General features: G+C 42.4%; 2 protein-coding genes across 3 annotated transcripts; one reads left to right on the forward strand and one right to left on the reverse strand.

Annotated features, from left to right (window-relative positions):
* The first annotated feature begins 5,339 nt into the window (after window positions 1–5,339).
* Window positions 5,340–9,391, forward strand: LOC114286814 (Protein phosphatase 2C family protein). The gene is made up of 4 exons (XM_028230027.2): window positions 5,340–5,837; window positions 7,374–7,559; window positions 7,669–7,904; window positions 8,435–9,391. The coding sequence occupies exons 1-4, from the start codon at window positions 5,652–5,654 to the stop codon at window positions 9,006–9,008; spliced, it is 1,182 nt and encodes a 393-aa protein (XP_028085828.2). The 5' UTR covers window positions 5,340–5,651; the 3' UTR covers window positions 9,009–9,391.
* A 960-nt stretch (window positions 9,392–10,351) lies between these two features.
* On the reverse strand, window positions 10,352–25,990 carry LOC114286813 (uncharacterized). 2 transcript variants are annotated; one of them, XM_028230026.2, is made up of 5 exons: window positions 24,708–25,990; window positions 24,516–24,568; window positions 11,425–11,473; window positions 11,056–11,103; window positions 10,352–10,859 (listed from the first exon to the last, which is right to left on the reverse strand). In XM_028230026.2, exons 1-5 carry the CDS (start codon window positions 24,753–24,755, stop codon window positions 10,767–10,769), a joined length of 291 nt encoding a protein of 96 aa, XP_028085827.2. In that variant the 5' UTR covers window positions 24,756–25,990; the 3' UTR covers window positions 10,352–10,766. The 2 variants fall into 2 exon arrangements, with proteins under 2 accessions (XP_028085827.2, XP_028085826.2); XM_028230025.2 differs by having other exon boundaries at window positions 10,958–11,103.
* Between the last annotated feature and the right edge of the window lie 145 nt (window positions 25,991–26,135).

Here is a 26,135-nt window from a genome sequence, read left to right on the forward strand (position 1 = left end):
GAGATTGTTTCACATGAATTTTAGTCATGTAATTAGGGGGTGGAATTGAGGAATTTCAATTAAGGGATGTACCGGGATTGAGTTATTTAGATGAATTAGTAGGATAAATGATTTTCGCTTATCCATGTTTGCTTTGAAATGGATATAAAAATGTATAATTCTAATTATATATTTGTTTTGCATTATTAGTTCTAGAATTTAAAAAATTAACAATTTTGTTGGATATAATATTCTGTTTGATTGGATAAACTAGATAAGAGGGGATTAGAATCTATCGAACTTGAATCCTCGAATTGTGAATCCCCCAGACTATTTGGTTGGATTGGATGTGTATCCGTGTTTATTTTTTCATGGGATTAGATGTCTAAAAAGACTATTTTTAGTGAATCCAATATTTGGTTTGATAGACTAGATAATGATAAATGTTCAAAATGTTATTTTACCCTTGTAATTTATAATTTATATTTTTTATTTAATATATAATTTTAAATTTGTAATCTATAATCTATAATTTAACAACACTAAAAAATTTTAATTTATAAGGCCATAATTTTTAATTTAATATTTTTAATTAAATTAAATTTATAATTTTTATTTTTATTTAATATATAATTTTAAATTAAGAGCACAAAAAAAATAACTTTATTTAATATATAAATTTAATTTTTTAACAACACTAAAAAAAATTAATTTATAAGGCCGTAATTTTTAATTTAATCTAATTTATAATTTAAAATTTGTAATTTATTTTTTTATTTAATATATAATTTTAAGTTAACAACACTAAAAAAATAATTTATAAATGTTCAAAAGATTATTTTACCCATTTTAAGTGATAGCATGAGAGTAAAATGAACATTTCGCACATTAGTCCCATGGGATACTAATCCCATGGAAATAATCCCACCCTCCCCTAGGATTGTTTAGTCCCTCATATGAGGGATATGGAGTCCAGCCAAACTCCATGTCTGGCGGACTAAAAATCTAGTCAAATGATGAGCGTCTCTCTCTTTCGGATAAGCAATCTGAACAATGAATAATCCCCCAATCAAACATTAGAATCCACTGGACTTGAATCTTGGGGCTGTGAATCCCCGGACTATTTGGTTGGATTGGATATGTATCCTGTGTTTGTTTTTTCATGGGATTAGATGTCTGAAAAGAACTATTTTTAGTGAATCCAATGTTTGGTTGGACGGCCAGGATAGGATAAATGAACAAAAGACTATTTTACCATTTTTCAATTGTTTACTAAATAATAGCAATATTAAACATATCTTTAATATTTTAATTATTTTTAACTAGATTAAATAAAAATTTATTGTATTTTATTTTTTACACAGTTAAATAAATTTATTTTTAAAAATAAAATAAATAAAATATCAATAAAAATGTGTTATTTTTTAAATTAAAATTTTAAATAAATTTATTTTAAAAATAATAAAATTAAATAAAACATCTATTAAAATTTAAATAATGAAATTAAATAAAATATAAACAAAATTTTAAAATAAAACATCAATAAAATATCTATAAAAAATTATTTTAAAAAATTAAATAAATAAAACATCAATAAAAATTTGAATAAAATTATTTTATTTTTAAATTGAGACATTTAAATTTTATTGAATTTTACTAAATATAATACATAATTAAATAGTAGAGGATCAAAATAGTCATTTCACCGCCTAATCCCAATAATAAGTAGTCCGATGAAAATTATCCCACACACTCTCCCCTGATAGTATAATCCCACATATAGGGATAAGGAGTCTAGTCGGACTCCATGTCCGGCGGACTAAAAATAAATAAATACCAAATAAAGAAGTTCTTTCGAATTATAATCCTAACAGTGATCACTACGCCAAAATAGGGCATTAACGACGGTTTTTTTAACGGTAATTTTCATTACCGCTGTTAAAGATACTATTGACGGCGGTAACGAAACTGCCGTTAATACCGTCGTTAATGTTTTTTTAACGGCGGTTTCGTTACCGTCGTTAAAAAAATCACCGCTAAAGTATCTTTAACGGCAGTAATGAAACCGCCATTAAAAAAACTGCCACTAAAGCCTTCTTTTAACGGCGGTAACGAAACCGCCGCTAAAGCCCTCTCATTACCGCCGTTAATGACGGCGGTCTTTGTCGGCAGAGCTTTGGCGAAACTCCGACGTGTGGTGACCACGCGTGGCTAGAGGTTCAACATGATCATCTACAATAAAGCAAAAGTAATGCTTAAATATTTATTTAAGGAATATATTTCATATAGAATGGTTGTGGTGGAGTGGTTGGCGTGCATGGATTAGACGTCAGGGGTTTGAGACTTGGGGGGTGCAAGAAGAGAATTACTTTTTTAAAAATTTGAACTTATTTAAGGCGGTAAAGAACCGCCGTTTTTGGTCCTATATTACTGCCGTTTTTGATCAACTTTTAACAACGGTAATTTACCTTTTTACGACGGTTGTACCTTTTCCGACACAAGTATAAACGACGGTCTTAAATTACCATCGTTAAAGACTTTAACAGCGATTTTACATCATTTAACGACGGTAAAAAACGACCGCTAAAACCCAATTTTAACGTAGTGGATAGTCCCCCTTAATTCAACAAATCAAATGCATCTTGAAAGTATCGGATTGAGTTAAGCAGGCCATCGGGCCTATGGCAATGGTCAGAAGAATTTTATGAGTGTCTCATCTTAAAATGTGTTACTTTAACGTGTAGTTTAAACTTTCATTTGGCTATGTGGGTTGGGTTGGGTTGGGTTGGGTTGGGTTGACTTAGGACTAAATTAGTCAATAAAAGATAAATTAAGTTAAAAAATTAATAAGATAAAATGTTATATCTAAATTATAATTATTACACTTTTTCTCTCATAAAAGTAAAAAAAATTAAATTAAACAAACTTTTTAGTCCCAAGCTAAAAAAGTTTCAATTCCAAAAAACCAATTTTTTTTCCAAACGACAACTTATTATGGTTAGGTTTGTTAAGTTTTCAATAATTCAAACCATTTATTTTTAACTTGTGTGTAGATATTATTTTGAAATTAAAGATCTATATTTTTTTTAAAATTTTTTTTAAAGGAATTATATAAATAACATTATCGAATCAAATATATATTCTATAAAGGGCATGGCTTCTTTCCAATCCGTAACGCTTGTGAGGGCTCACCATGGGTCCCGTTTGGATGATCCAAATCGTCAATGTGTATAACTTGTCGAGTACTTTACCCCCATAAAAAAAACACGTTGATTGGATATCGATAGTTACTTGATTGGATTAGATTTTTATCAACGGTAAATATAATTTTCAAAATAGATTATTAACAAAAATATAATGGAGCACTAATGACATGGTAAGGAGAACAAAAAAAAAAAAAAAAACTAAGATCAAAACATCACATCACAGTAGGTTGTAAGGGCGGACCTAAGGTTAGGCATAGGTGACAACAACCCAGCACAAAAATTTTAAAATATGTAGAAATTTTTTTTTCAGCCTAACCCAGCCTCCTAACCTCTCCTAGCCCCGTCCCGCCTCAAATAAGGGTCAATAATTTTTTTATTTTTTTTTTAAAATAGGCAACCTAATAGCATCTCAATACTTACCCCAAAAAATAGATAGGCAATCCAATAGGTTTGTATTTGTTTAAAGGACAAATCTTCCAAAACAATCCTCACATCTTCCAATAGATAGGCAGCGGCCCTCTCCGTCGTCTCCAGCAACCTGCAGGAGCTCCACTTTCCTAACATTTTTGGTAAGTGCAATTAACCAATTATTTTATTTCGTTGGTTGAGAATGAATTTGATTAACAATGGTTTTGAAATTTTGTCTTTATGCAACAAATATTATATTGCTCTTAGGTTTTTTTATGATGCTACCTTGTTCAATGTTCTATATTACTCTTAGTTTTTGAACTTTGAAAGAATTTTTTTGGACATATATAAAAATAATGAAAGCTTAAATAAAAATTATTGAGGATATATATAAAAATCCTAATATTTAAAATTATTGCGAATATACTTTGGTTTAATATTAATTAGGGCTAAATTTTTTTAAGTTATAAATAATGGAACCTCCACACTCAAAAAAGGCAAAACCCTTTTCTCATTCTATCAATCAAAACAAAAGTCTAATAGTATAACATCCAATGAGTTGAAACCTCATTTTCTGATGTGCAACCGCTTTCCATGCCTCAAGCAAATAAACCAAGCGAATTTGATTCAACTGTTATTGAACGGGATCCTGATTTACGCTTGCAGATTTGTGAATATCCAGTTAATCAACAGGATGAGGTTAGACGAGCTTATGTGAACTTGGAGCCTTATCAACCTAAACTTAAGTATCCTAGGTGTTCATTTGGAAAGCAGAATCGCCGATTTCAACATATTTGGTTTAAAACAATTTTCCTGGCTAGAGTATTCTCCTTCAAAGGATAAAACATATCGTTTTTTCATGTGTTTTTGAAAATTATTTTAGATTCTGTAATCGATAAATTCAAATTTTTAAAGACTCGTCGAGCGCAACTTAGTTAGATTGTTTATAATTAATAAATTTAGATATTAATATAAATTATATTATTAAACTCTCTCTTCCTTTTTTTTTTTTTTTTGGTGATTATCCTTAAAATGTATGATATAATTTCATCTTAATATTAACCCACTCTATTGATAAATCTTGGATTCACTCTTGATAAATCGATAAATCGATAAATCTTAGATTCAGGCCTCATTTGGCAAGTTAACATTTTAGTCAAAAAATTAAAATGTTACAAAAAAAGTCAAAAAGCTTATAATCTATATTAAGAAGTCAAAATTTTTTTTTTCTTTACTTTTTACACATTTTTTTGTAAAAAGTCAAAAAGTCACTCAAAATATACTAATTTTTTTGTTTCATATTTTAGTCAAAAAATTAAAATATTACTAAAATAGTATATTCTCAAACAAGGCTTCTTGATAAGTTAGTCAAGTTATGTGTCATTTGGCATTGGTTAAAATAGTCAACTTTTAAATTTTTTAGCTTCGTTTAATTTTTATTTTGAAACTTTTTTAAATTTTATGAGAGCAAAAATATAATAATTATAATTAAAAAATTATATTTTATTTTATTAACTTATATAACTTATTTTATTTTTTTAACTCCACCAAATTTACCAAACGAGGGCTTAGACTCACCGTCAACTTTTTAAAATAGACTTTAAAACTCAGAATTAAACGTTTAAAACATTTAAAAAAAAAATTAATAATCAAATGGAGGCGAAGTAGCCAGCCATCCACGATGTGTGTGAAAGGTCAATCACGCGGTGACCTAGAAATAGTCACGTGTCGACCAAGCTAAGCTTCAAATTGCGTGTTTTGATGAACGAACTGTCCCCCATCCCCGAAAACGCACACCTGTAAGTCATCTCAACCCGGTTTTACAAGTGGCCGCCGGTTTCCAGTCTCCCCATATATAAAAACTACTTCAACCCTTTCGATCTCAATTTTTTAGAATCACTCTGCGACAGACACGAAAATCTTTTAACTACCGCCCCTACCCCTGATAATTTTCTCAGCAAGACCCCCCTAATTTTCTCTCTTCAAATCTTCGATTCCTCAGATATTTTCTCGAGAAAATCTAACCGGAGGTGTTCTTGTGCTTGTGCGAGTAATTGTATGTTTTGGCATAATAATCTGAAGATGGTACCTGAAGCAGCAGAGGTCGTTGTTGTTCAACAGAGCGTCGTCCCAGTCTTGGACGTTCAATTCAGATGTAGTAATCTCCAGGAGGTTGCCGTCTCATCGCCGCTTTCTTCTCCGACTTGTGCCGTCGATACGATCTCCTCCGACCTATCTCAATTGGTGAGTTCGATTGTTCTTTCTTTACTATTATTGAATCCGATTAGGGTTTGTGATGCTTTTTCTGTGTTTTTTTTTTTTTTTAGTTGTGAATTTTTGAAGGATTCATGTGATTTGCGTTGCCTTTTCTCAAGCATCGAAATACGTGTTCAGATCTTGAATTAAGGAATGCTAAAGATCGCCAGAGCCTTAATTACCGTGAATTTCCTGAACTAGAAATCAATTTGCAAGGACTCTAGATGAAGAATAAAAAAATTGAGCTTTGACTTAAACTATTTTATTTTAACCCACTATTAAAATAGATGACCCTGATTTCGTTATTTAGGTGATAGAATCAGTAAAATCATTATGATCATTAGGATTGAAAAAGAAAAAAAAAATACAAAATAAGGACATGATCAGTAAAATTATTTGTGTTGGTTTCAAATTATAGTTTCTAGTGTTTGGCCCAATATTCTTTAACATTTTGAATCAATATTATGCATATTTACAATAATAAAGTATGAAATATAACCAGGTAGATCTTTTGGTTATCTCCATTCTCCAGGCTAAAACAAACCTTTAATGTTTCCATGTAGGGGTGAGCATGGTTTGGATTGGTTCGGTTTAGGGGTAAACCAGGACCAAACCATTACTTACAGTCCCTTGAATTTTGGAACCAAACCAAACCATGAAAATCTTGGAACTGAACCAGACCGAACCACTAAAACACTGTTCGGTTCGGTTTGGAATCACGGTTTTTAGAAACCTTGTTATCATTCACAATATGATCCCAAAATATTATTCACAACACGATCACAAAATATTGTTCATAACCTAAGAATTGTTTAGATGAATATTTAACATTAGTTCTACTACTATACAAGAACACATTTGCAATAGTAGAGGGATGTAATTTATGTGTGTATATATATAATACTAATAAGATATTTGAGTGTTTATGGTAGTTGACAAATTATATATATATGTATATCATATATATCTAAATGGTTCAGTTTTGTTCTAAAACAAATTTGTAACTATAAAACCATGGACCGATTCATGAAGTTCGGGTTGCCTATTTTAAGAATCAAGCCCGAACCATGTAGTGAGAAAACCAAACCAAACCAAACCGAACGGTTTGGTCTGGATCGGATCAGTTTGTGTTTTTTCTGATTTTTATGCTCAACCGTACTTCCACGAGCTTGAAAATTTTATGAGGTCTTTCGGTTATCACCATTCTCCAGGCTAAAACAAACCTTTATTGCTTCCATGAGCTTGAAATTTTCAGTCTGTGGAGTGTTTATATCCTATCTCCATTCTTCAGCACTGTGATACAATTATTTCTAGAGTATGATTAGCATCACAATAAGTATCGTTGTACAAAATTTTTCTCATGCCACGCGATTAAGGAACTGGTCTATGCTAGCCAAGTTACGTGAGAAATTACATGTGCCAATTCTTATTCTTATTTTGAGTTGTCTTACCTGACAATTCCAATATATGCAACATTGTAATCCTGAGCTTTACATGGAGAAATAAGCTCCTTATTTTTTTCAGGACATAATATCTCCTGAGAGCACGCTTGAGTCTGCTATTCTGAAATTTGTCCCTAGCATTCGTTCTGGTAGCTTTGCAGACATTGGACCACGAAGGTATATGGAAGACCAGCATATAAGGATAGATGATTTATCTGCGCACTTGGGTTCACTTTTCAGGTTTCCTAAGCCAAATGCCTTCTATGCGGTGAGTAAATTGTCAGGCTTAAAATTTCTAGAGTCATATATCCAATCATTTTGGTATTCACTGATTGAGGTTAAATACTGTTTACTGATTGAGATTGAACTCTGTGCAGGTATTTGATGGTCATGGAGGGCCTGAAGCTGCAGCTTATGTTAGAAAAAATGTACTCAGATTCTTATTTGAAGATGTCAAATTTCCTCAGACATCTGAAGTTGATGATGCCTTCCTAGTAGAGGTTGAGAGCTCTCTCCGGAAAGCATTTCTTTTGGCAGACCTGGCTTTGGCTGATGACTGTAGTGTGAGCAGTTCTTCGGGGACAACAGCACTAACAGCTCTAATATTAGGAAGGTGAATTCAGGTTCCATAACTTGTTTTTTTTTTTTTTTCTTTTTTTGCCTTTTCTGTAATTGCATGTTTTCCCATATTTATCAATGTATTGTTGGTCTCTTATATGCTAAAAATTGACCAACAATTGCCTTATCTTTATTGTTTGGGACTGGTTCCAAAACAGACACAGCTCTAGTATACGCCATCCATCTGTGACTTTATTCCAGTCTATTGTATTTTGTCTAGGGTTGTTTGTTCTGTAAGTTGTATGTTATTTGGCTCTTAGTGCACCTCCCTTGCAGTACCGTGTTTGATTTGGTGAATGTCTGAAATTATTTGTTGGTAACTTGATTACTATATTATTAAGGGATATGCTTAGATGGCTACATGGTCTGCAATGCATGATGTATGTAGTACAAGTTTGTAGGCCAGCTATGTATCAACTGAAACAGAAATAGTTTCTTTTCTTTACTGTATGTTTATAATATTTCATTATCTTTAAGCATTATTTGGATCTTTAGACAATGGTTGATAATGTTCTCCTATTTCAGGCGTCTAATGGTGGCCAATGCAGGAGATTGTCGAGCTGTTCTCTGCAGGAAAGGTGAGGCAATTGATATGTCTGAAGACCACAGACCAAATTACGCATCGGAACGGAAACGTGTTGAAGAATTGGGTGGCTATATTGATGATGGTTATCTCAATGGCGTTTTACAAGTAACCCGAGCTTTAGGGGATTGGGACATGAAATTTCCTCGAGGCTCGCACTCACCTCTCATTGCAGAGCCAGAATTTCGGCAGGTGGTTCTCACAGAGAATGATGAGTTCCTCATCATTGGGTGTGATGGAATTTGGGATGTGATGTCAAGCCAGTACGCGGTTAGCCTTGTGCGCCGTGGGTTGCAGCGACATGATGATCCGGAGCAGTGTGCTAAAGACCTCGTCATGGAGGCCTTGCGTCTCAACACGTTTGACAATCTTACTGTTATTATTGTTTGTTTCTCTTCCCTTGAACACATGGAACTGTTGTCGCCACCACGACCACGGAGAGTGAGGTGTTACAGCCTATCTGCAGAGTCCCTGAGCAGCTTGAGGAGCTTACTGGATGGCAATGGAAATCATTGAATGTGCATGCAATTTTTCGGATAATAAAAAGGCTTCCTTATCTTGGGAGGGTATGTAAGCTGTTTGTGGCTGCTTCAGCTGGATAGGGGAATAATAATCTAGAAAAAGCAGCTCGCAGTTTTGTAGGGAATCTATCTTCTTCTCAGCTTTCTGCTTGGCTGGGCTTCCAGGTTCATGTACATAACACAATGGTGCAGGTGACCTATGTTAGCGGATTAGAATTGATTTTTAGAGATTTTTAATCGTGTAAGTTGCCATTGTTTGTTCAGCTAATAGTCATGTGGCCCTGCCCTCCTCTGTCCACGTGTATGTCTCATCTATTGGCTTGTGTACATATGACATTTTTAAATTAAATAAAATATATCTTCCCCTCTTCCTGCCAATTTGGCTCTCTATGAGAGGTGAATTATTATTTTTATTATTTTAATTTTTTGTAGTTTTAAGATGGGCTGTGATTTGTTGCAATCCACATAATTGCACATAAAAATTTTGTTTTGTACATCACTCGGTTTTTAATCCATTTTTAGCTTGTGAATAAGTGAACTAAAAATGGATATGGTGAAGTTGCCATTGTTTGAATATGGTCTGATTAGCTGAATAAAGCATGCATATGGTGCTCGTGCAATCAAATAAATATAGGAACATATTAGTCTCTATGAGCGTAGAAATGAGTGTAATTATAGTAAGTACTATTGTGCACAATCAAAGTTATTTTTGCCACAAGAACTTCATTGCATGTCATGATAACAGTGGCGAATGTTTGCTTACCAGACACTCTGATAAATACTTGAGGAGCCATCATGCTGTGTGAATTAAATTTTCATAATCCTATAAATCTTTCCTCAATTTTTGCTCCTGCCATCCATGTTGACGACGGATGGTTCTCATGGTTTGCCTTTTAATGGGGGCAATTTCATTTTCAAGATTGGACATCATAGACCAGCAACACACCAATACATGACTAACCATTTATTAGTCTTACCAAGTACCTTTACTCCTCAGTCGGTTTTGATTGAACTGGACAAGGGTGCTACAATTGGTAACTATATTTTAACCAAGTATTTGCATTGAAACAAAGAAGATTAGAAAATAGAGATCTGCCCTTATTTTGGGGGGCTTACTGTCCTAGGGGCTAGGTGCATAAACTAGGATTATGGCCTTGTGAATAAAATATCAGTCTAATAATATTGCTGTGAAATTTGCTCCGATTTCATAGATATATACAGGAATGATTCTGTCCATTCAACCATTGTATCTAAACTGTTTTCTGATGACGATAAATCATCAAATACAAAAAAAAAAAAAAAAAAACCAAAAACAAAAAAAAAACAAAAAACAAAAAATTGAGAAACATTTACTTTGATGAACAAAAGCTTAAGCTGTTGACAACTCAACAATCAACCTATCCATGTTATAATTGACCTACTTGGCTGTCTCATTACCTCAAAGTAAGGCAGGTCAAGCTTTTCAATACACTGAGAGAGCCAGAAACCACTTAAGGGACAGTAAACAGGGGAAAGTTATTCATGGTTTCACAAAATACAGGACCATTATAAACACAAACAAAAACATCTTGTATAAAGAGACAGAAATGTCTCTATAAATTAAATGGATAAAAAAATGGACATATCTTAATTCCTCTTTATGAAATACAGATGCATTACAATCTTTAGTAGCCAGACTTACTTCCTCCTTCGAAAGAATGGTCCGTGCTAATAATTTTGGTAAAGTCATCACCTAAGTCCCATAATTTGGACATCACCTTTTTGAGTTAGTGGGGTAGCTTTTTGCAAACTTTGCAAATCTTTCTAAACCTCGCAAAAGTAAGCTCTCAGTAAAAGGATTTAGTACCTGGAAAAGTTTATATAAGACTTTAGCGCTCAAGCATATAACAAGTATCTTAAATGGAAAATGAAAAATAAAACAGCTGAAAAATGAGGAAAATAAACATAATGGTCTCTGCCATTCCGTCATATCTGTTGCCCTTTTCATTTCTGTTTAGGCTAAGTTGTTCAACATGCCACTTGCAATGAGTTGGAGTGCTTACTGATGCCAATGGAACCAAGAGTTGAGGGACTTCATATGAAACAGTTAGCTGAAATGGAGAAACAAAATTATTTTATTAGTTAAATTTGAGCCACCCAAATAGAAAAGAAGAGAAAAGGAATATTGTATCCACTTTCCCTTTCCCCCTCATTGCTACAATCATAGATGAGAACAATGGCCATATTCTGAAAAACTTTAAACTTGATCGAGTTCAAGTACTAAAGAAGTAAACCATGTAAATGGTCTGTTGTGATCCAAATATGGACTTAACAGTGGGCATGAAAATTATAGGCATCACAGGGAGAGTCACTAAAGTAATGAATAAACAATGATAAAATGTCAAATGGGATATTGTTTAAAGCAGCCTTACTTCTACTACGCATGATGAAGGACCTTTTGGAAAAAACCGTACAGCTCCTCTGCCACACGAGAAAGATGTTTATCACGATTCTTATATCAAGCATTAGGGCGCACACAGACATACACATGCACAAGTAAAGAATTTGTGTTTTTATTTTTATTTTTATGTATATTTTTTAAAGTCAGAACATACACATTTGTACATACGTAGGATTAATTATAGAAAAGTAAAACATGTAACATTCAATACTTTTATACATTTTAGGATAAATTACATTTTCCACCCTCATAGTTTGAGTTCATATTTGGATAATTTAGTCCTTGAAGTTATTAATGTGCATTTCTATCCGTCACACAATTTAGTCAGAGAAGGATGTGTTTCAAGCATATAAACTATAATAAATATTGATTATTTTACCTTATTTGGATTTTAACCATATTTGGGTTGACCCAATTTTATTATAGGTAGACAATAAATCAAATCTGACCCATTACTGTGTCTCTTACTTTCTCACTCTATCCCATCTCTCCCTCTCTAGAATAAGAGAGGTCAATGCAGTATACTTCACTTTCACTCTCTCCCCCATATGTGTTTTTCAATTTCTCTCTTACCCACTATCCCTGTACACAAAAACTCCACTTACAAACCAGCAACAATACCAATGTTGCCACAGCCGCGTCTCCATGACCCATCACTGCTGCACTGGACAAAACAAAGCTCTCCTCTGTTTTGCCTTATTTCATTCAGATTTTACAAACAAGGGTGCATAAATATTCCTAATGAAGTTACAAAACCTACTGCTCCTCTGGTTGAAATACCTGATCTTAGTTCAAATGATTGCCCAACATCTAGTTTTTGAGGGAAAAGGTAGAATTGCAGCATAAAGCCACCGGACATCACGCCACAGACAAACCATTTATTTTGTGAGAACTTCAGGGACAATTCAGAAATAACAAAGCCCAATATTCCCTTCATTTTTTTCCCCTCTGGAAAAGCACAAACACTTACTAGAGAGGAAAGCACCAATGCCAACATTATGATGCATAACATGGAGAAAAAGAGGGGCAAATCTAAAATTTTAAATGGAGCATGATTAGGGTTTTGTGTAATTACCTTTAGGGTTATTTTGTGTACTGTTTTAGCTTATATTTCAGGTTAGAAGGTTATTGAACAAATTTAGTAGTTTTTAATAGGTTTTAGCATTTAGGGATATTTTAGTAATTTTAAGAATAACTGGACATGGATTGTAGGTGTTGCCCATTGTGTTATGGGCCAAATCATATAGTAGTAATTATTATAAGTCTAGAATATTCTAATTACTCAAATCTTCTTAGCTTCTTAACATTAGAGCCATAGAACTAGACTGCCAGTAGAACTAGGAGAACCAGCTACCTATAAATATTCATGTAATTCTTCTTTTCTATGGAGTCTAATTTTGGAGAATTGTGTGAAGGTCTTTTGGCTTTATGCCTGTACGGGGAGCAAATATTCCGGCGTGCCCGTATTCCTTTCTTCCGAGCTCCGTCGATGTCCGATCACCTGCGAGCAAGTAATGGTGAGCTACCCGGCGATGTGTGGCCGGAAAAACCCTCCGACGGTCAAGTTAGCACACACCTTAGAGGGAATAGAGAGAAGGGAGAGAGTGTTTTAGTGTAAGGATTTCTTACAGATATGTTCGTGTCGCGTATGGGGGGCGCAGACATGCTTATATACCTTCTGAGCCCCATATCCACTCCCTGTCATCTCCTGACACGTGGCTCTGCTATCCCATCTGTCAGCATAAACCATGCCATTCATCACCTGCTCTCAACTGCCTGTCAGCACAGCTGGAGCTCGGCAGCCGAGCTGCCCTACCTCGGTCGTACCATGCTTCATACCTTAAGCGCCTAACCGGATAAACAAATGAAGGACCGGGCTAGGCGGCATCTCGGCAAAGCTTAGCCCGGGCTCCTCCTTTGGTCGGCCTTCTCGCCGGTCAATCAACTACCTCGGCTGACCGCGCCTTTCCGAGCGCCGGTCTCTCGGTCTGTCTGGTTTCGACAATCCTCGGACCGAGCATCCTGGTCTGACCGGTCACTTCCTGGCCGAGCAGCTTCTGCACGGTCCGGGGCAGCACACAGTCCAAACTCTGCCCGGCCCAAGTTCTGGTAGCCCATCTCCGAGTGAACAGTCGATCATCTCGGCCCAATGCTCTGCTGGGCCCTCAACTTGCTCGGTCTATACCTCGGCCCAACACCGGATCATAAATCACCCTCTCAATTGCCCCTTAATTCCGTCCGCGGAAGCGTGACTGGGATTACTCACCTCGATCGAGATAACGTTTCTCCGGTCGTCAAGATGCCAAGCCTCGACCGAGCTAGTTGACGTAATTGTCCGCAGATTTGACAGGTTATATTCCTCGGCTGACCTATTCTCGTTGAAAGTAGCTCGGTTGGCTCTTCGTCTTTTCAACCCGTCGCTTCAGTCCTGTCAAAGCCATAAATGGGGACACGTGGCGGTCTGCCATTGGTCATCGGGCAGCCAACCCGCCGTTTTTGCCAGAATTTGAATTTGGGCGGTTTTCTTTGCTTATACATACATGCCCTGCTCGAACTCCAAATCCTCCTACTGCCATTTCGACATTCGATCCCAGAGCTCTTGCATCCTCATCCAGACTCGCTGCCATTCTTCGTGCTTGAAGGATTAGGTCCTACTCTTCACTGGTAAGTCATTCCATCCTCATTTTGTTGTTATGTTCCTTCATATTACACACACTAGGGTACAAAAACATAGATATTAGGGCATAGGTCGTAGAATCCGTATTAAAACCTTCCTCTGTTCTTGATGTTCTTCATATTTCTAAAGAACACTGATGAACTGGGGTGAACCGGGCTCTGGGCCTTCTTTTGATCCAAAAAACCAACCAAACCGGGCAAACAACATGTTTGTTTCAACCCCAGCGAAAACCGAGTTAACAAAAGGACTTGGCCGTTCAACCGGGCTAACATCTAGTCCGCTTGGGCGACCGGGCTCCTTAGATAGAATAGACAACCGAGGTGGTTTGGCGCCCTTAATGACCGAGCTAAAATTCAGCACCTTTCGCGCGACCGCGCTAACACTTAACACTTGCCATCCTTTTCCTGCAGAGTCCAAGGGGACCACTGTCATTCCTGAGGCTCTCAGGACCGGGCAACATCCAATACCCAGAGCCAAACCCCTCAGCCGGGATACACTAAGCCGGCCAAAAATGGGGAAATTCCGCTTCCTAGTGGATACTCCGGCCGCGCTCGCCGCTTTCAGAGAGGAGTACGGCGTCCCGGCCGACGTCCATCTCGAGCTGGCCGAGGAAGAGACCACGCCTTGGGGTAGGGAGGAATGCCCCTTCACCGTGCTATCTATTGTCGAAGGGGGCCTTCGTTTCCCGCTCAACCCTCTTATAACCGAGTTCCTCCGCCGCACCGGGCTGGCACCCACACAGGTGTCCACCAACACTTATAGAATAATCAACGGCGTTCACGAATTGAACAAACGGCTAGGCACCAACTTAGGCCTAGCCGAGATATTGAGGCAATACACAATGGGCCACACCGGTGACGGCCTAGCTTACTACTTGAAAATAAGACCGGGCAAGGAGAAAATCGTAACCGGCACCCCAGATAAAGATATGCACGACGATGATTTTTTCTGGGTGTCCGGCAATTACGAAACAGCCGAGGTACCGGGCTGGCGCATAAGCAAGGACTTCGGTTCTTTATGTAAGCCACTCAAACTTGCTCGGTGGACTTAATTCTTTAGTTTAACTAACCGGTTTCCCTGTTTCTTTTGCAGCTATCCAAGCCTTGCAGGCCAACTACCAGTTCCCCAACGTCGAAGCAATTCGGGCCGTGCTTAGGTACCGCCACCGGGATTGCAACGATTTACTCAGCTATACCCCGACGTACAGGTACTCTGCCCCGCGCCGGAGTAGAGTAACCGACTTCCTCAGAGCTCCTTCGCCACCTCCAGATCCAACCCTACCCGACGTCCCGCTAATCCGGCTGACCGAGGAACAAGAGATGGCAAAGCGCAGCAGAATCAAAAACCTTCTGACCGCTATCTCAGCCGAGATACCGAGCGTTGTAACCCGGTCGCCAGCCGCCGGCCAATCCAGCAGCGCTGTGGTCGCCCTTGCGTCCCCGGCTCCAGCTGCCGGGCAATCTGCCAGAGAAGCGCGCCGGGCTGGAAAAAGACCAAGGGCAGATCCCTCCGCCGAGCTCGTCGCCGAGCTGACAACCGAACATCCAGCTGAAACTCCTGCTCCCGTGCCCGCTTGACGTCCTTAGCTGAAGCACCGGGGACAGGACATCCCGGCGACGGCTTCAATCAAGGCTGACAAAGAACATTTGCTCGCCTTCGATATCTCCAAAGCATTTCTCCTACCGGGCGACGTGGTCGGCAGCGACCACGTCCCTGACACCCGGCTGGTGAAATCCTCAGTCAAGTCCATGGCCAGGGTAAGTCGGCGTTCTTTTTAATATTTCACAAGTGTTTGCTCGGTCCTTCTTGCTCGGTCCCCTTTCTGATGTACTTTGCTTCTTTGTGCAGGCCATTCAGAAACAACATTTGGTCTTGGAGCGCATCCACCGGCTTAGGCAGAAAGCCAATGACACTGCCAGCCAGGTTGAAAGCCTTCAAGCCGAGCTCGGCCGGGCTAAAGCTTCTCTCGAGATGGCCAACAATGATAATAACAGGCTGCTCGGTCAACTGAATGCAGCCAAGAAAAAACATAGCGAGCTCCAGGCCGAGGTTGACACTCTGAAGAAGGAGAAGAGGAAGGCTTGCCGGGCTGCCAATAACGCGGGTTTCAACGAGGCCGAGAAGAATTACCAGAAGCAAGTCTTTGCAACACAAGACATATACTTCAAGGCTGGCTGGAAATCCGCTTGCGAACAGCTCGGCCAAAGTTCTGACATCGACGTATTTGCCAACCCTCCTCCAGCTTCTCTACCGGTCTACCTTGTGCCATATGCAAACGATGTTTTCAGCGCTTTACAGGCTGAGGCCGAGGAGGGACTTGAGGACGGAGACGGGGAGACAGATTCTGAGGAAGAAGAGGCCGAGGTGCCTGAGCAGCCCGGCAACGATGAGCCCGGCGCCCAAGAAGCAAGCCAAGCTATTGACCTTGATGCTGATGCTGCCGAGGATGCGTTCACCAATCTTTCCCCCTTAGTTTAGGTTGCTTTTACCTTGTTTTTGTATTTTTGCTATCAACTCTTTTGATGTAACCGGGCTCTGTCCCCTCCGTTTGTAATGAATTTCTTATCAATGAAAATTCAAATTTTTGCAAGTGTATGCACGGTTGTAATCAGTTCTGTCTTCAGCAAAACATCTCAGTATAACTCATCGAACCGGAATACATAACACGGTCTAAGCACTTCAACAGAACAAGACAAATTCATGAACCGAAGTAGCCACCTCGGCTGTAACTAAGTTGAACAAATCAACACTTCCAACCGGAGTAGATCATCTCGGTTGGGGATCCAAAGTTGGACAAGACACCAACTCTTCCAACCGGAGTACACCATCTCGGTTGGGAATCCTAAATTGGACAAAACACCAACTCTTCCAACCGGAATACACCATCTCGGTTGGGAATCCAAAGTTGGACAAAACACCAACTCTTCCAACCGGAGTACACCATCTCGGTTGGGAGTCCTAAGTTGGACAAGACACTAACTCTTCCAACCGGAACACACCATCTCGGTTGGGAATTCCAAGTTGGACAAAACACCAACTCTTCCAACCGGAGTACATCATCTCGGTTGGGAATCCCAAGTTGGACAAGACACCAACTCTTCCAACCGGAGTACATCATCTCGGTCCGTAACATTAAAACAATAATCCAAGTGCTAAAGCAAAATGACTTCTATAATTTGACAAAAAGAATTACATTCTGCTTTGCAAGCCAAAAAATTGCTTTACAAAAAGAGGAAAGTAGAAAGCTTAAAAATAATACAATTTCAAGTTGGCCGCATTCCATGGCCGGGGTATGGCTCTTCCCTCTAGATCCTCCAAGTGGTAAGCCCCCTTGCCAGCCAGACTAGTGATCTTATAGGGTCCTTCCCAATTTGCCCCTAGTTTGCCTTCTCCTGGCACCAGGGTGTTGCCCATAATCTTCCTCAAAACCCAATCTCCAACTTTGAACGGTCTGGGGTGCACTGTCTTGTTATACTTCTTGGAGAGCTCTTGTTGGTAAGCGGCCACATGGATGAGGGCTTTCTCCCGGCGCTCTTCCGCTAGGTCCAACTCCAATTCAATAGCCTCGGCATTTAGCTCGGGCTCAAAACTCTCAGTTCTGAGGGTGGGCATTTCAACTTCCAAGGGTATGACCGCCTCCATGCCATAAGCCAAAGCAAATGGAGTTTCCCCGGTCGAACGTCGCGGGGTTGTTCGGTATGCCCAAAGGACGCTCGGTAATTCTTCAGCCCACTTGCCCTTAGCCTTTTCCAACCGTTTCTTCAACCCATCCAGTATAGTCTTGTTTGATGCTTCGGCTTGACCATTGGACTGCGGGTAGGCCGGGGTGGAGTTGTAGAATTCTATCTTCAGATCTTCACAAAATCCTCTGAATAGGCGACCGTCAAACTGGGTGCCGTTGTCAGAGATCAAAATCTTGGGGACGCCAAACCGCGTGACAACGTTCTGCCAGACAAATCGCTTCACGTCTTTCTCTTTGATGGTTGCCAAGGGCTCAGCTTCAACCCACTTTGTGAAGTAATCTGTGGCCGCGATGAAGAATTTCCGGTTGCCCGGTGCTGTTGGCAACGGTCCCACTATATCGAGCCCCCACATGGCGAAAGGCCAAGGACTGGTGAGGGGAAGAAGTTCCCTGGCAGGCTGGTGGATCTGATGGGCGAATTTCTGGCACTTCTCGCACTTGCGGACATATTTTTGCGCGTCGGCCTGCATGCACGGCCACCAGTATCCCTGCGAAATAGCTCGGTAGGCCAAGGACCGTCCCCCGATGTGGCTGCCACAAATGCCTTCATGAATTGCAAACAAGAAGGCCTCCACACTGTGCGGGTGCACGCACTTGAGATAAGGACCGGTGAAGGACTTCTTATACAACGCGCCTGATGGAGAGAGCCAAAACCGCTCTGACTTCACCCGGATTTTATGTGCTTCTTTCTTGTCCGCTGGAAGAGTCCGGTCTCTGAGGAACAAGATCAAGGGGTCCATCCATGAAGGACCTAGCTCGGCGCAGAGTACATCCGTCTGCCCGGCGTTTTCAATGCTCGGCCGCGGAAGAAAGTCAATCAGCAGGGGGTTTGGAGACGTACTATCGACCATGGAAGCGAGGCCGGCGAGTTCATCAGCCCGGCTGTTTTCTTCCCGGCCAATCCGTTGGACTCTGATTGCCTCAAACTGCTTGATATGGTCCCTGACCAGAGCTTGGTACTTCGCCATCCTGTCGTCCTTCGCTGCATAAATCCCTGAAACTTGGTTAACCACAAGCTGGGAATCACTATATACCAGAAGCTCGGCAGCCTTCATTTGAATTGCGCTCTTGAGCCCAGCAAGAAGCGCCTCGTACTCAGCCTCGTTGTTAGACGCCGGGAAGCCGAGTGTGATAGAATGCTCAATGGTTAGGCCGTCCAGGGATATAAGAACGATACCTAGGCCGGCACCATGACGGTTGGACGCTCCATCAACAAAAAGCTTCCACATGTCCCCCACAAAAAGCTTCCAGCAGTCAGATGGGTCCTGAGAGTTGCGAAGGGCAATGGGATCACAACTGCTCGGCTGTGCGGTGTCAAGTTTGGTGTTGACCGGTTCAAAGTCAGTGCCCCTTGGTGATTCGACACCGGACTCAGCAAGTTGGTCCGTAATGCCCAAGTCCGTAGGCGAATCACCAGGTTGCGGTGTGAAGCCGGCCGCAGGTTCTGAGCTGTCTGGAACCATTCCTTCCCCCCTTGATGATTCGGCACCGGACTCAGCAAGTCGGTTCAGGATGCCCAAGTCCGTAGGCGAATCACCAGGTGCTGAGCTGTGTGGAACCATTCCTTCCCCCCTTGGTGATGCGGTACCGGACAGAGTGGATGGGTTGGGGATAGACAACTCCGCCATCGCATCGCCGGGTGGTATTACCATGCAAACTGAGGGAACTTCGTCGGTGCGCGCTAACTCCACGGCGCGACCTTCTTCGGCTGGTTGTTCCTCGGTTGGCATTGTGTGCGTCTCATCATCTGCCTCGGCAATGTCGACCGGGCATACCGGATGAGTACCAGGTGAGAACTCGGCAACAAAATCGGCCAAGGTTTGGGCTTTGATTGCGGTGCGCGGCTGGAACTTCACATCGAACTGTCCCAACTCGACCGCCCATTTTAAAATTCGGCCTGAAAAGTCTGCGCGCTCAAACAAGGCCTTGAGGGGAACTCGGTCAGTACGACGATGGTATGGGCGTGAAAATAATGTGCCAATTTCCTCGAAGCCATCATCAGTGCCAACGCAAGCTTTTCCAGCGGCAAGTACCTCGTCTCAGCCAGCAGCAAGGTCTTACTTATGTAAAAAATTGGGAGGTGCTTGATTCCTTCAGCCCGGACTAACACCGCACTTACTGCGTGCTGGGAGACGGCAAGGTAAAGGTAGAGTTCCTCACCGGGCTCTGGTGTAACCAACAGCGGCGGAGAAGACAAATAATCTTTGAGCTCGGCCAAAGCTCGGTCACACTCGTCATCCCATGAGAACTTTGACTTCAATGCTTGAAAGAAAGGGCGGCAGCGATCTGATGACCGGCTTATAAATCAATTAAGCGCGGCGGCCATCCCGGCCAGATGCTGCACGTCCTTAGCTGAGCTGGGCTGCTTCAACTCTTGCACGGCTCTAATCTGAGTAGGGTCTGCTTCGATGCCTCGGTTCGTGACTAAGAATCCCAAAAATTTTCCGGACCCCACGCCAAAGGCACACTTAGAGGCGTTCAAGCGTAGCTTGTGCTTCTTCAGAATGGCGAACATCTCGGTTAAGTCGGGCAAATGGTTTGCCTCATGTCGGCTCTTTACCACCATATCATCGATGTAAGCCTCCATCGTCCGACCGAGCAAAGGAGCAAACATTTTGGTCACCATCCTCTGAAAGGTTGCCCCGGCGTTTTTCAAACCAAAAGGCATAACTCGATAGCAGAAGAGTCCCCTTGGAGTCGTGAAAGAGGTAATCTCTTGGTCAGGCCCATGCATGGCAATCTGGTGATAGCCGCGGTACGCATCCAAGAAACTGAGCCGATTGTGTCCAGCCGTCAAATCCACTAGCTGGTCAATGCGCGGCAAAGGGAAGCTGTCTTTTGGACAAGCTCGGTTGACTGTCTTGTAGTCGACACAAACTCGCCACTTTCCATTCTTCTTAGGCACCACTACCGTGTTGGAAATCCACCGAGGGTAGTGCACTTCCTGTATTGCTCGTGCCTCAAGCAAGTTCTTTACCTCCTCTGCTACTACCTCGGCGTGATGCAGCGCCGATCTCCTTGTTCGCTGGATGACTGGCTTTGCTCCAGGGAAGACATTGAGGTGATGGCAGATAAAGCTTGGGTCAAGACCAGGCATGTCGTAGGGCGACCATGCAAAGACTTCGATGTTCGCCATCAAAAACTCAATCATCTCGGTTCTCTCCATGGCCGAGAGACTTGAACCGAGCAAGAAGAATCTGTCCGGCTGCTCGGCATCAATCCGCACCTCAACCAATTCTTCAACAGCCTTGTCTTCTGCTTTGGTGCCAACATCGTCCAAGACACTCCGGTCCTCCGGTCCCTCGATCATTTGAACGAACCCTTTGGCAGCCCGGCTCCCGTTGACCGCCACGAAGCACTGCTTGGACATGACTTGATCACCCCAAATCTCCTCGATTGCCCCCATAGCCGAGGGGAATCTCATCACCTGGTGGTAGGTCGATGCTACGGCTTGCATGGCGTGAAGCCATCCTCTTCCAAGGATAAGGTTGTACGTTGAAGGCACTTGTAGCACCCAAAACTCCACTTGCTTGACCACGGATCCCGCTTTGACCGGCAGGATAATCTTTCCCAATGGCCACTCCGGCTGCGAGTTAAATCCAACCAGTGGCGAAGTGGCCGGAGCCAAGTCTGTCTCACGGAGTTTGAGCTGTTTGAACGCATCATAATACATGATCTCGACCGAGCTTCCCTGATCGATCAAGATCCGTCTAACATCAAATTCTTTGACGCGTAATGTTACTACAAGAGCATCGTTGTGCGGCGTCTGGATACGCTCTAAATCCCTTGAGGTGAAACTAATCACATCTTTCTCCTCTGTCTTCCCCCTTTTGATGGCAGGCTGTACTGACAAAACTTCCCTCATATGCTCTGCCTTCTTGATCATGCCCCGGAGTTCGCAAACGCGCTCCGGTTCCACGATGCCGTGGATGACATTAATAACTCCTTGTGGTGGTGCATCTCGGTCATCCTGTCCCCTGGGATCGACCGGAGCCTGATTTGGTTTCACGCCGCCATCAATGTAAAGGTCCAGATGCCCGGCCGCAACCAATTCTTCCAAATGTTGTCGCAAAGGCAAACAATCCTCAGTCCGGTGGCCCCTCTCCCGGTGAAACGTACAACGATACCGCGGATTGTACCCCTTTTGTCCATCGCCCAACTTAGCTGGAAACCGGACATACTCCTCGTCTCGGATTTCGCTAAGTATGCGATAGATTGGAATCTTGAAGACCGTGGTTATGCCAGTCCTTACTTTCATTCTCCTGTTTGCGTCCTCAACGTCATCTCGGGGGTAGTCATCCCGGTCATTCCGACGTCCTCTACCCCGGTTTTTACGATTTGAACCTCGGTCTGATTCCTCTGCTCGGTCATTTGAGCGGTTGGACTCTTGCCCAACTGCGTGCACCTTGCCTGCAGTCTTCTTGTCTGTTCCGACCGGAGTGGCCTTCACGGTGGAAGCCGACGCATCATCCTCTACTCGGATGTGCTCATTGATGCGCTGCATGAGCTGGCCCATGGAGGTCCGTTGGTGCATGGTAAGCGAGTCCCGCAGTCTATGTCCGACCGGGAGACCGCGCTTATATTGTGTGATAGCAAGGTTGACCGGGCAGTCTAAGATCTCGTTGAAGGTTTCCCAATACCTTGAATTGTACGCCTTCAGTGTGTCGCACGGTTCCATCTTGACACTCAGCAAGTGATCGACTTCCTTTGGTGTTTTTGTGTTGGTTTTGGAGCGCGTAACAAACGCCTCGGCCAACTGATGCCACCTCTGTATGCTCCCTTCCGGTAACCTCTCGAACCACTTTAGGCCCAGCTCGCCTAAACTTGACGGGAAGATTAGGCACATAAGTCCGTCATTGCGCCGATGTCCGGCCATAACCTGTCGGAAGTGGCTCACATGCATGTACGGATCGGTTTTTCCGTCGTAAAGTGTGAACTTAGGCTGGTGGAAGCCTGCCGGAAGTGGTGTTGTTTCTATTTCCAGGGAAAAAGGAGTGGCACTCAGCCTTGCCAAGTCCGTATCTTCAAATATTGGCATTGCTTGGCGGGGTGGAGGCATTCCGACCTCCTCGCTGCCGTGAACCCCGTAGGAGAGCCGCTGGAGAGCTGGTATTCTCTGAGCTTCGCGCCGGCGAGCCCGCTCCCTTAACACTGCCCGTAGGTCCTCTGACTGAGCAGAAAAAGAGTACCTCGACGTCGTCGCCGGACGTGAGGGTTTGTAAGTGCTGTCTTGCGCGCTAGACTTTTCTGCACGCATGTCGGAATCACCAACCTGGTAACTCCTGGTGATGGAAATGGACTGAGTACGTCGCTGACTCTGATCGCCTGACCGGCGGGATGGGGTGCGCTCACTGTGGTCTCCCACTCCAGCTACACCTTTCCCTTTGACATGCCGCTTAAGATCCTCCATCTCCGCCGCCATCCGCCTGATGACAGCGTCTTGGTCCCTTAACTTGCTTTCCAGTCGCCTGGCGTGTGAGTCTCTCCGCCGGTGACCGTCTGGACTCCGTGAATGCCCATGACTCCTTCCGCGCTTATCCCGCGCGTCTCCTGACTGTCCTCCAGTGGGCGTCCCCAAGTCAGCCATTGGATGGACGGCAGGTGGTCCCTCTCTCCTTCGGGTATACTCCGGGGTGGCTCCGTCGATGGCGGACAACGGGAACTCGTCGTTGTTCGCCATGGACGACGATTAGATGAACCTGGAAGACAAGGTTTTGTCTGTCAAGTTTCCCACAGACGGCGCCAATTGTACGGGGAGCAAATATTTCGGCGTGCCCGTATTCCTTTCTTCCGAGCTCCGTCGATGTCCGATCACCTGCGAGCAAGTAATGGTGAGCTACCCGGCGATGTGTGGCCGGAAAAACCCTCCGACGGTCAAGTTAGCACACACCTTAGAGGGAATAGAGAGAAGGGAGAGAGTGTTTTAGTGTAAGGATTTCTTACAGATATGTTCGTGTCGCGTATGGGGGGCGCAGACATGCTTATATACCTTCTGAGCCCCATATCCACTCCCTGTCATCTCCTGACACGTGGCTCTGCTATCCCATCTGTCAGCATAAACCATGCCATTCATCACCTGCTCTCAACTGCCTGTCAGCACAGCTGGAGCTCGGCAGCCGAGCTGCCCTACCTCGGTCGTACCATGCTTCATACCTTAAGCGCCTAACCGGATAAACAAATGAAGGACCGGGCTAGGCGGCATCTCGGCAAAGCTTAGCCCGGGCTCCTCCTTTGGTCGGCCTTCTCGCCGGTCAATCAACTACCTCGGCTGACCGCGCCTTTCCGAGCGCCGGTCTCTCGGTCTGTCTGGTTTCGACAATCCTCGGACCGAGCATCCTGGTCTGACCGGTCACTTCCTGGCCGAGCAGCTTCTGCACGGTCCGGGGCAGCACACAGTCCAAACTCTGCCCGGCCCAAGTTCTGGTAGCCCATCTCCGGGTGAACAGTCGATCATCTCGGCCCAATGCTCTGCTGGGCCCTCAACTTGCTCGGTCTATACCTCGGCCCAACACCGGATCATAAATCACCCTCTCAATGCCAAACTTTGTGCATCTTACCTTTTGCTACTTGATTTTAGAACGATTGAACATGTTCAGTTTATTGTGATAGAATATTATGCATGGCTGATAAAGAATTCATTTACCTGTTGGGGAGACCTTCAAGAGATCTCCACTGGATTTTCTGATTTGGGATGGGCTGCAAATAATTTCAACAAAGAAAAACTTCAATGGGAACCTCACAACAATGGATCAATGAACTTTTTAAGTTAAGAAAAGAAGTATGATAAGAAGACGTGAAGGAAAAAAGGTAGGTTTGTAGTCATCATCCTCCTTACCTGCATATTTCGAGCAAGCCAAGAGAATTCAATGTTAGAATTTCCCATCTTTACCTTCACCTACTCCACTACACACTCCACTTCACCTACCTCCACTTCACCACACACTCCACTTCACCTAACCCACTATCACCTCCACTACACCTACTACCACATTTTCTTCTATATATAGATTGTATAGGAATTGTAATTAATCAATCTTGTAATACATCAATCAATAATATACTTCAATATTTTTACATGGTATCAGAGCCATAAGATTTAGGCATATATCCTTTCTTTCCGGCGGGCAGCCAGCCGGCAACCATGCCTTCGCTGCCCGCTGGAGTTTTTCAACCTCCCAGGCCTCACCAATGCTGAATCAAGAACATCTGGCCGATTCGTCGCAGCCAACACAATCACACCCGAATTCCCCGAAAACCCATCCATCTCTGTCAACAGCTGATTAATAGTCTGTTCTTTGCTCAGTTTGCTTGTTTCAAGCTTGGAAACCTTCACTTTGGGAATTTGTGCTGCTTCCCACCTTACGCGCCTAAGATATTCCAACCCATCTTGTGGAGGTCCAGAATTAAAATTGGGTTTTCCTGTAACCAAAATAAGGCAGGTCTTTGAATGCTACTGTTCATCACTGTCATCTTCCTCACTGCATTCTCCCTCTAAAATTGAGTAGTCTTCACCACAAGAAGGATCCAAGGGGATCATGTTCTCAGTTTCATTATTCATGACTTGAAAACAATCTTCACCAAGAACTGCAGGGGTTTTTTTCTTCCTTCCGAATTGGTTCCATCACCTTTCTTTTCCAAGCTATTTTGAGCTTTATCCATGTCAGTCAGAAACCCGCTTCATAGTTGTTCAATTCTTTCCCTTCTTCGCCCACCGAGTGAGAACCAGACTCGGCAACAGCACCATTTCCTTCAACACCCTCCATCTTCACAAAGATGTTATTCAGAAGCGAAAATGGGAGTGTTTCGCTCAGTATCCATTTTATACTCCCTCGCAGCAGAATCAATTTGATCTGGAGAAAGAGAGAAAGAGGTCGAATGATGTTGTTGAACTGTTTGTCGAATTTCAGAGAGTTGTGAGATTTTTCGATTGAAACCTAGGCCAGTGTCGGGGCTCTCTCTCTTCTCTCTCTAGATTGCTAGGCTTCTCTCTCTCTCAGACAAACAACACACACTCCCATACCCACCCACGTGGCTGCCTCTATTTCTTTTAATTTTTTAATTCCTTCCCCTCTCCACTAACCTATCTATTGGGTCACCCACTCAATTTCTTTCTTTTTTCTTTTATTTCCTTTACACCACGACACCCATGTGCCTTGTCCCCTCTCTCCTCCGTTTTGATTCCCAATTCATTATTTTTATTTATTTTTCTTTATTTCTTTGCAAAAAAAAAAAAAAAAAAAAAAAAAAAAAAAACAGAAGAAGA

The sequence above is a fragment of the Camellia sinensis genome, chromosome 12 (genome assembly GCF_055761805.1).
Source record: "Camellia sinensis isolate YWXY chromosome 12, ASM5576180v1, whole genome shotgun sequence".
NCBI lineage: Eukaryota > Viridiplantae > Streptophyta > Magnoliopsida > Ericales > Theaceae > Camellia > Camellia sinensis.

Excerpts from the sequence above, each read along its gene's own strand:
- LOC114286814 (XM_028230027.2), top strand. The coding sequence starts at position 5,652 with ATGTTTTGGCATAATAATCTGAAGATGGTACCTGAAGCAGCAGAGGTC. Across the intron at positions 7,560-7,668 it reads AGCCAAATGCCTTCTATGCG|GTATTTGATGGTCATGGAGG; the intron begins GTGAGTAAATTG and ends AACTCTGTGCAG. Across the intron at positions 7,905-8,434 it reads ACAGCTCTAATATTAGGAAG|GCGTCTAATGGTGGCCAATG; the intron begins GTGAATTCAGGT and ends CTCCTATTTCAG.
- LOC114286813 (XM_028230025.2), bottom strand. The coding sequence starts at position 24,755 with ATGGGAAATTCTAACATTGAATTCTCTTGGCTTGCTCGAAATATGCAG. Across the intron at positions 11,474-24,515 it reads CTTGAAGGTCTCCCCAACAG|AGGAGCTGTACGGTTTTTTC; the intron begins GTAAATGAATTC and ends CTCGTGTGGCAG. Across the intron at positions 11,104-11,424 it reads CTTCATCATGCGTAGTAGAA|CTAACTGTTTCATATGAAGT; the intron begins GTAAGGCTGCTT and ends TCTCCATTTCAG.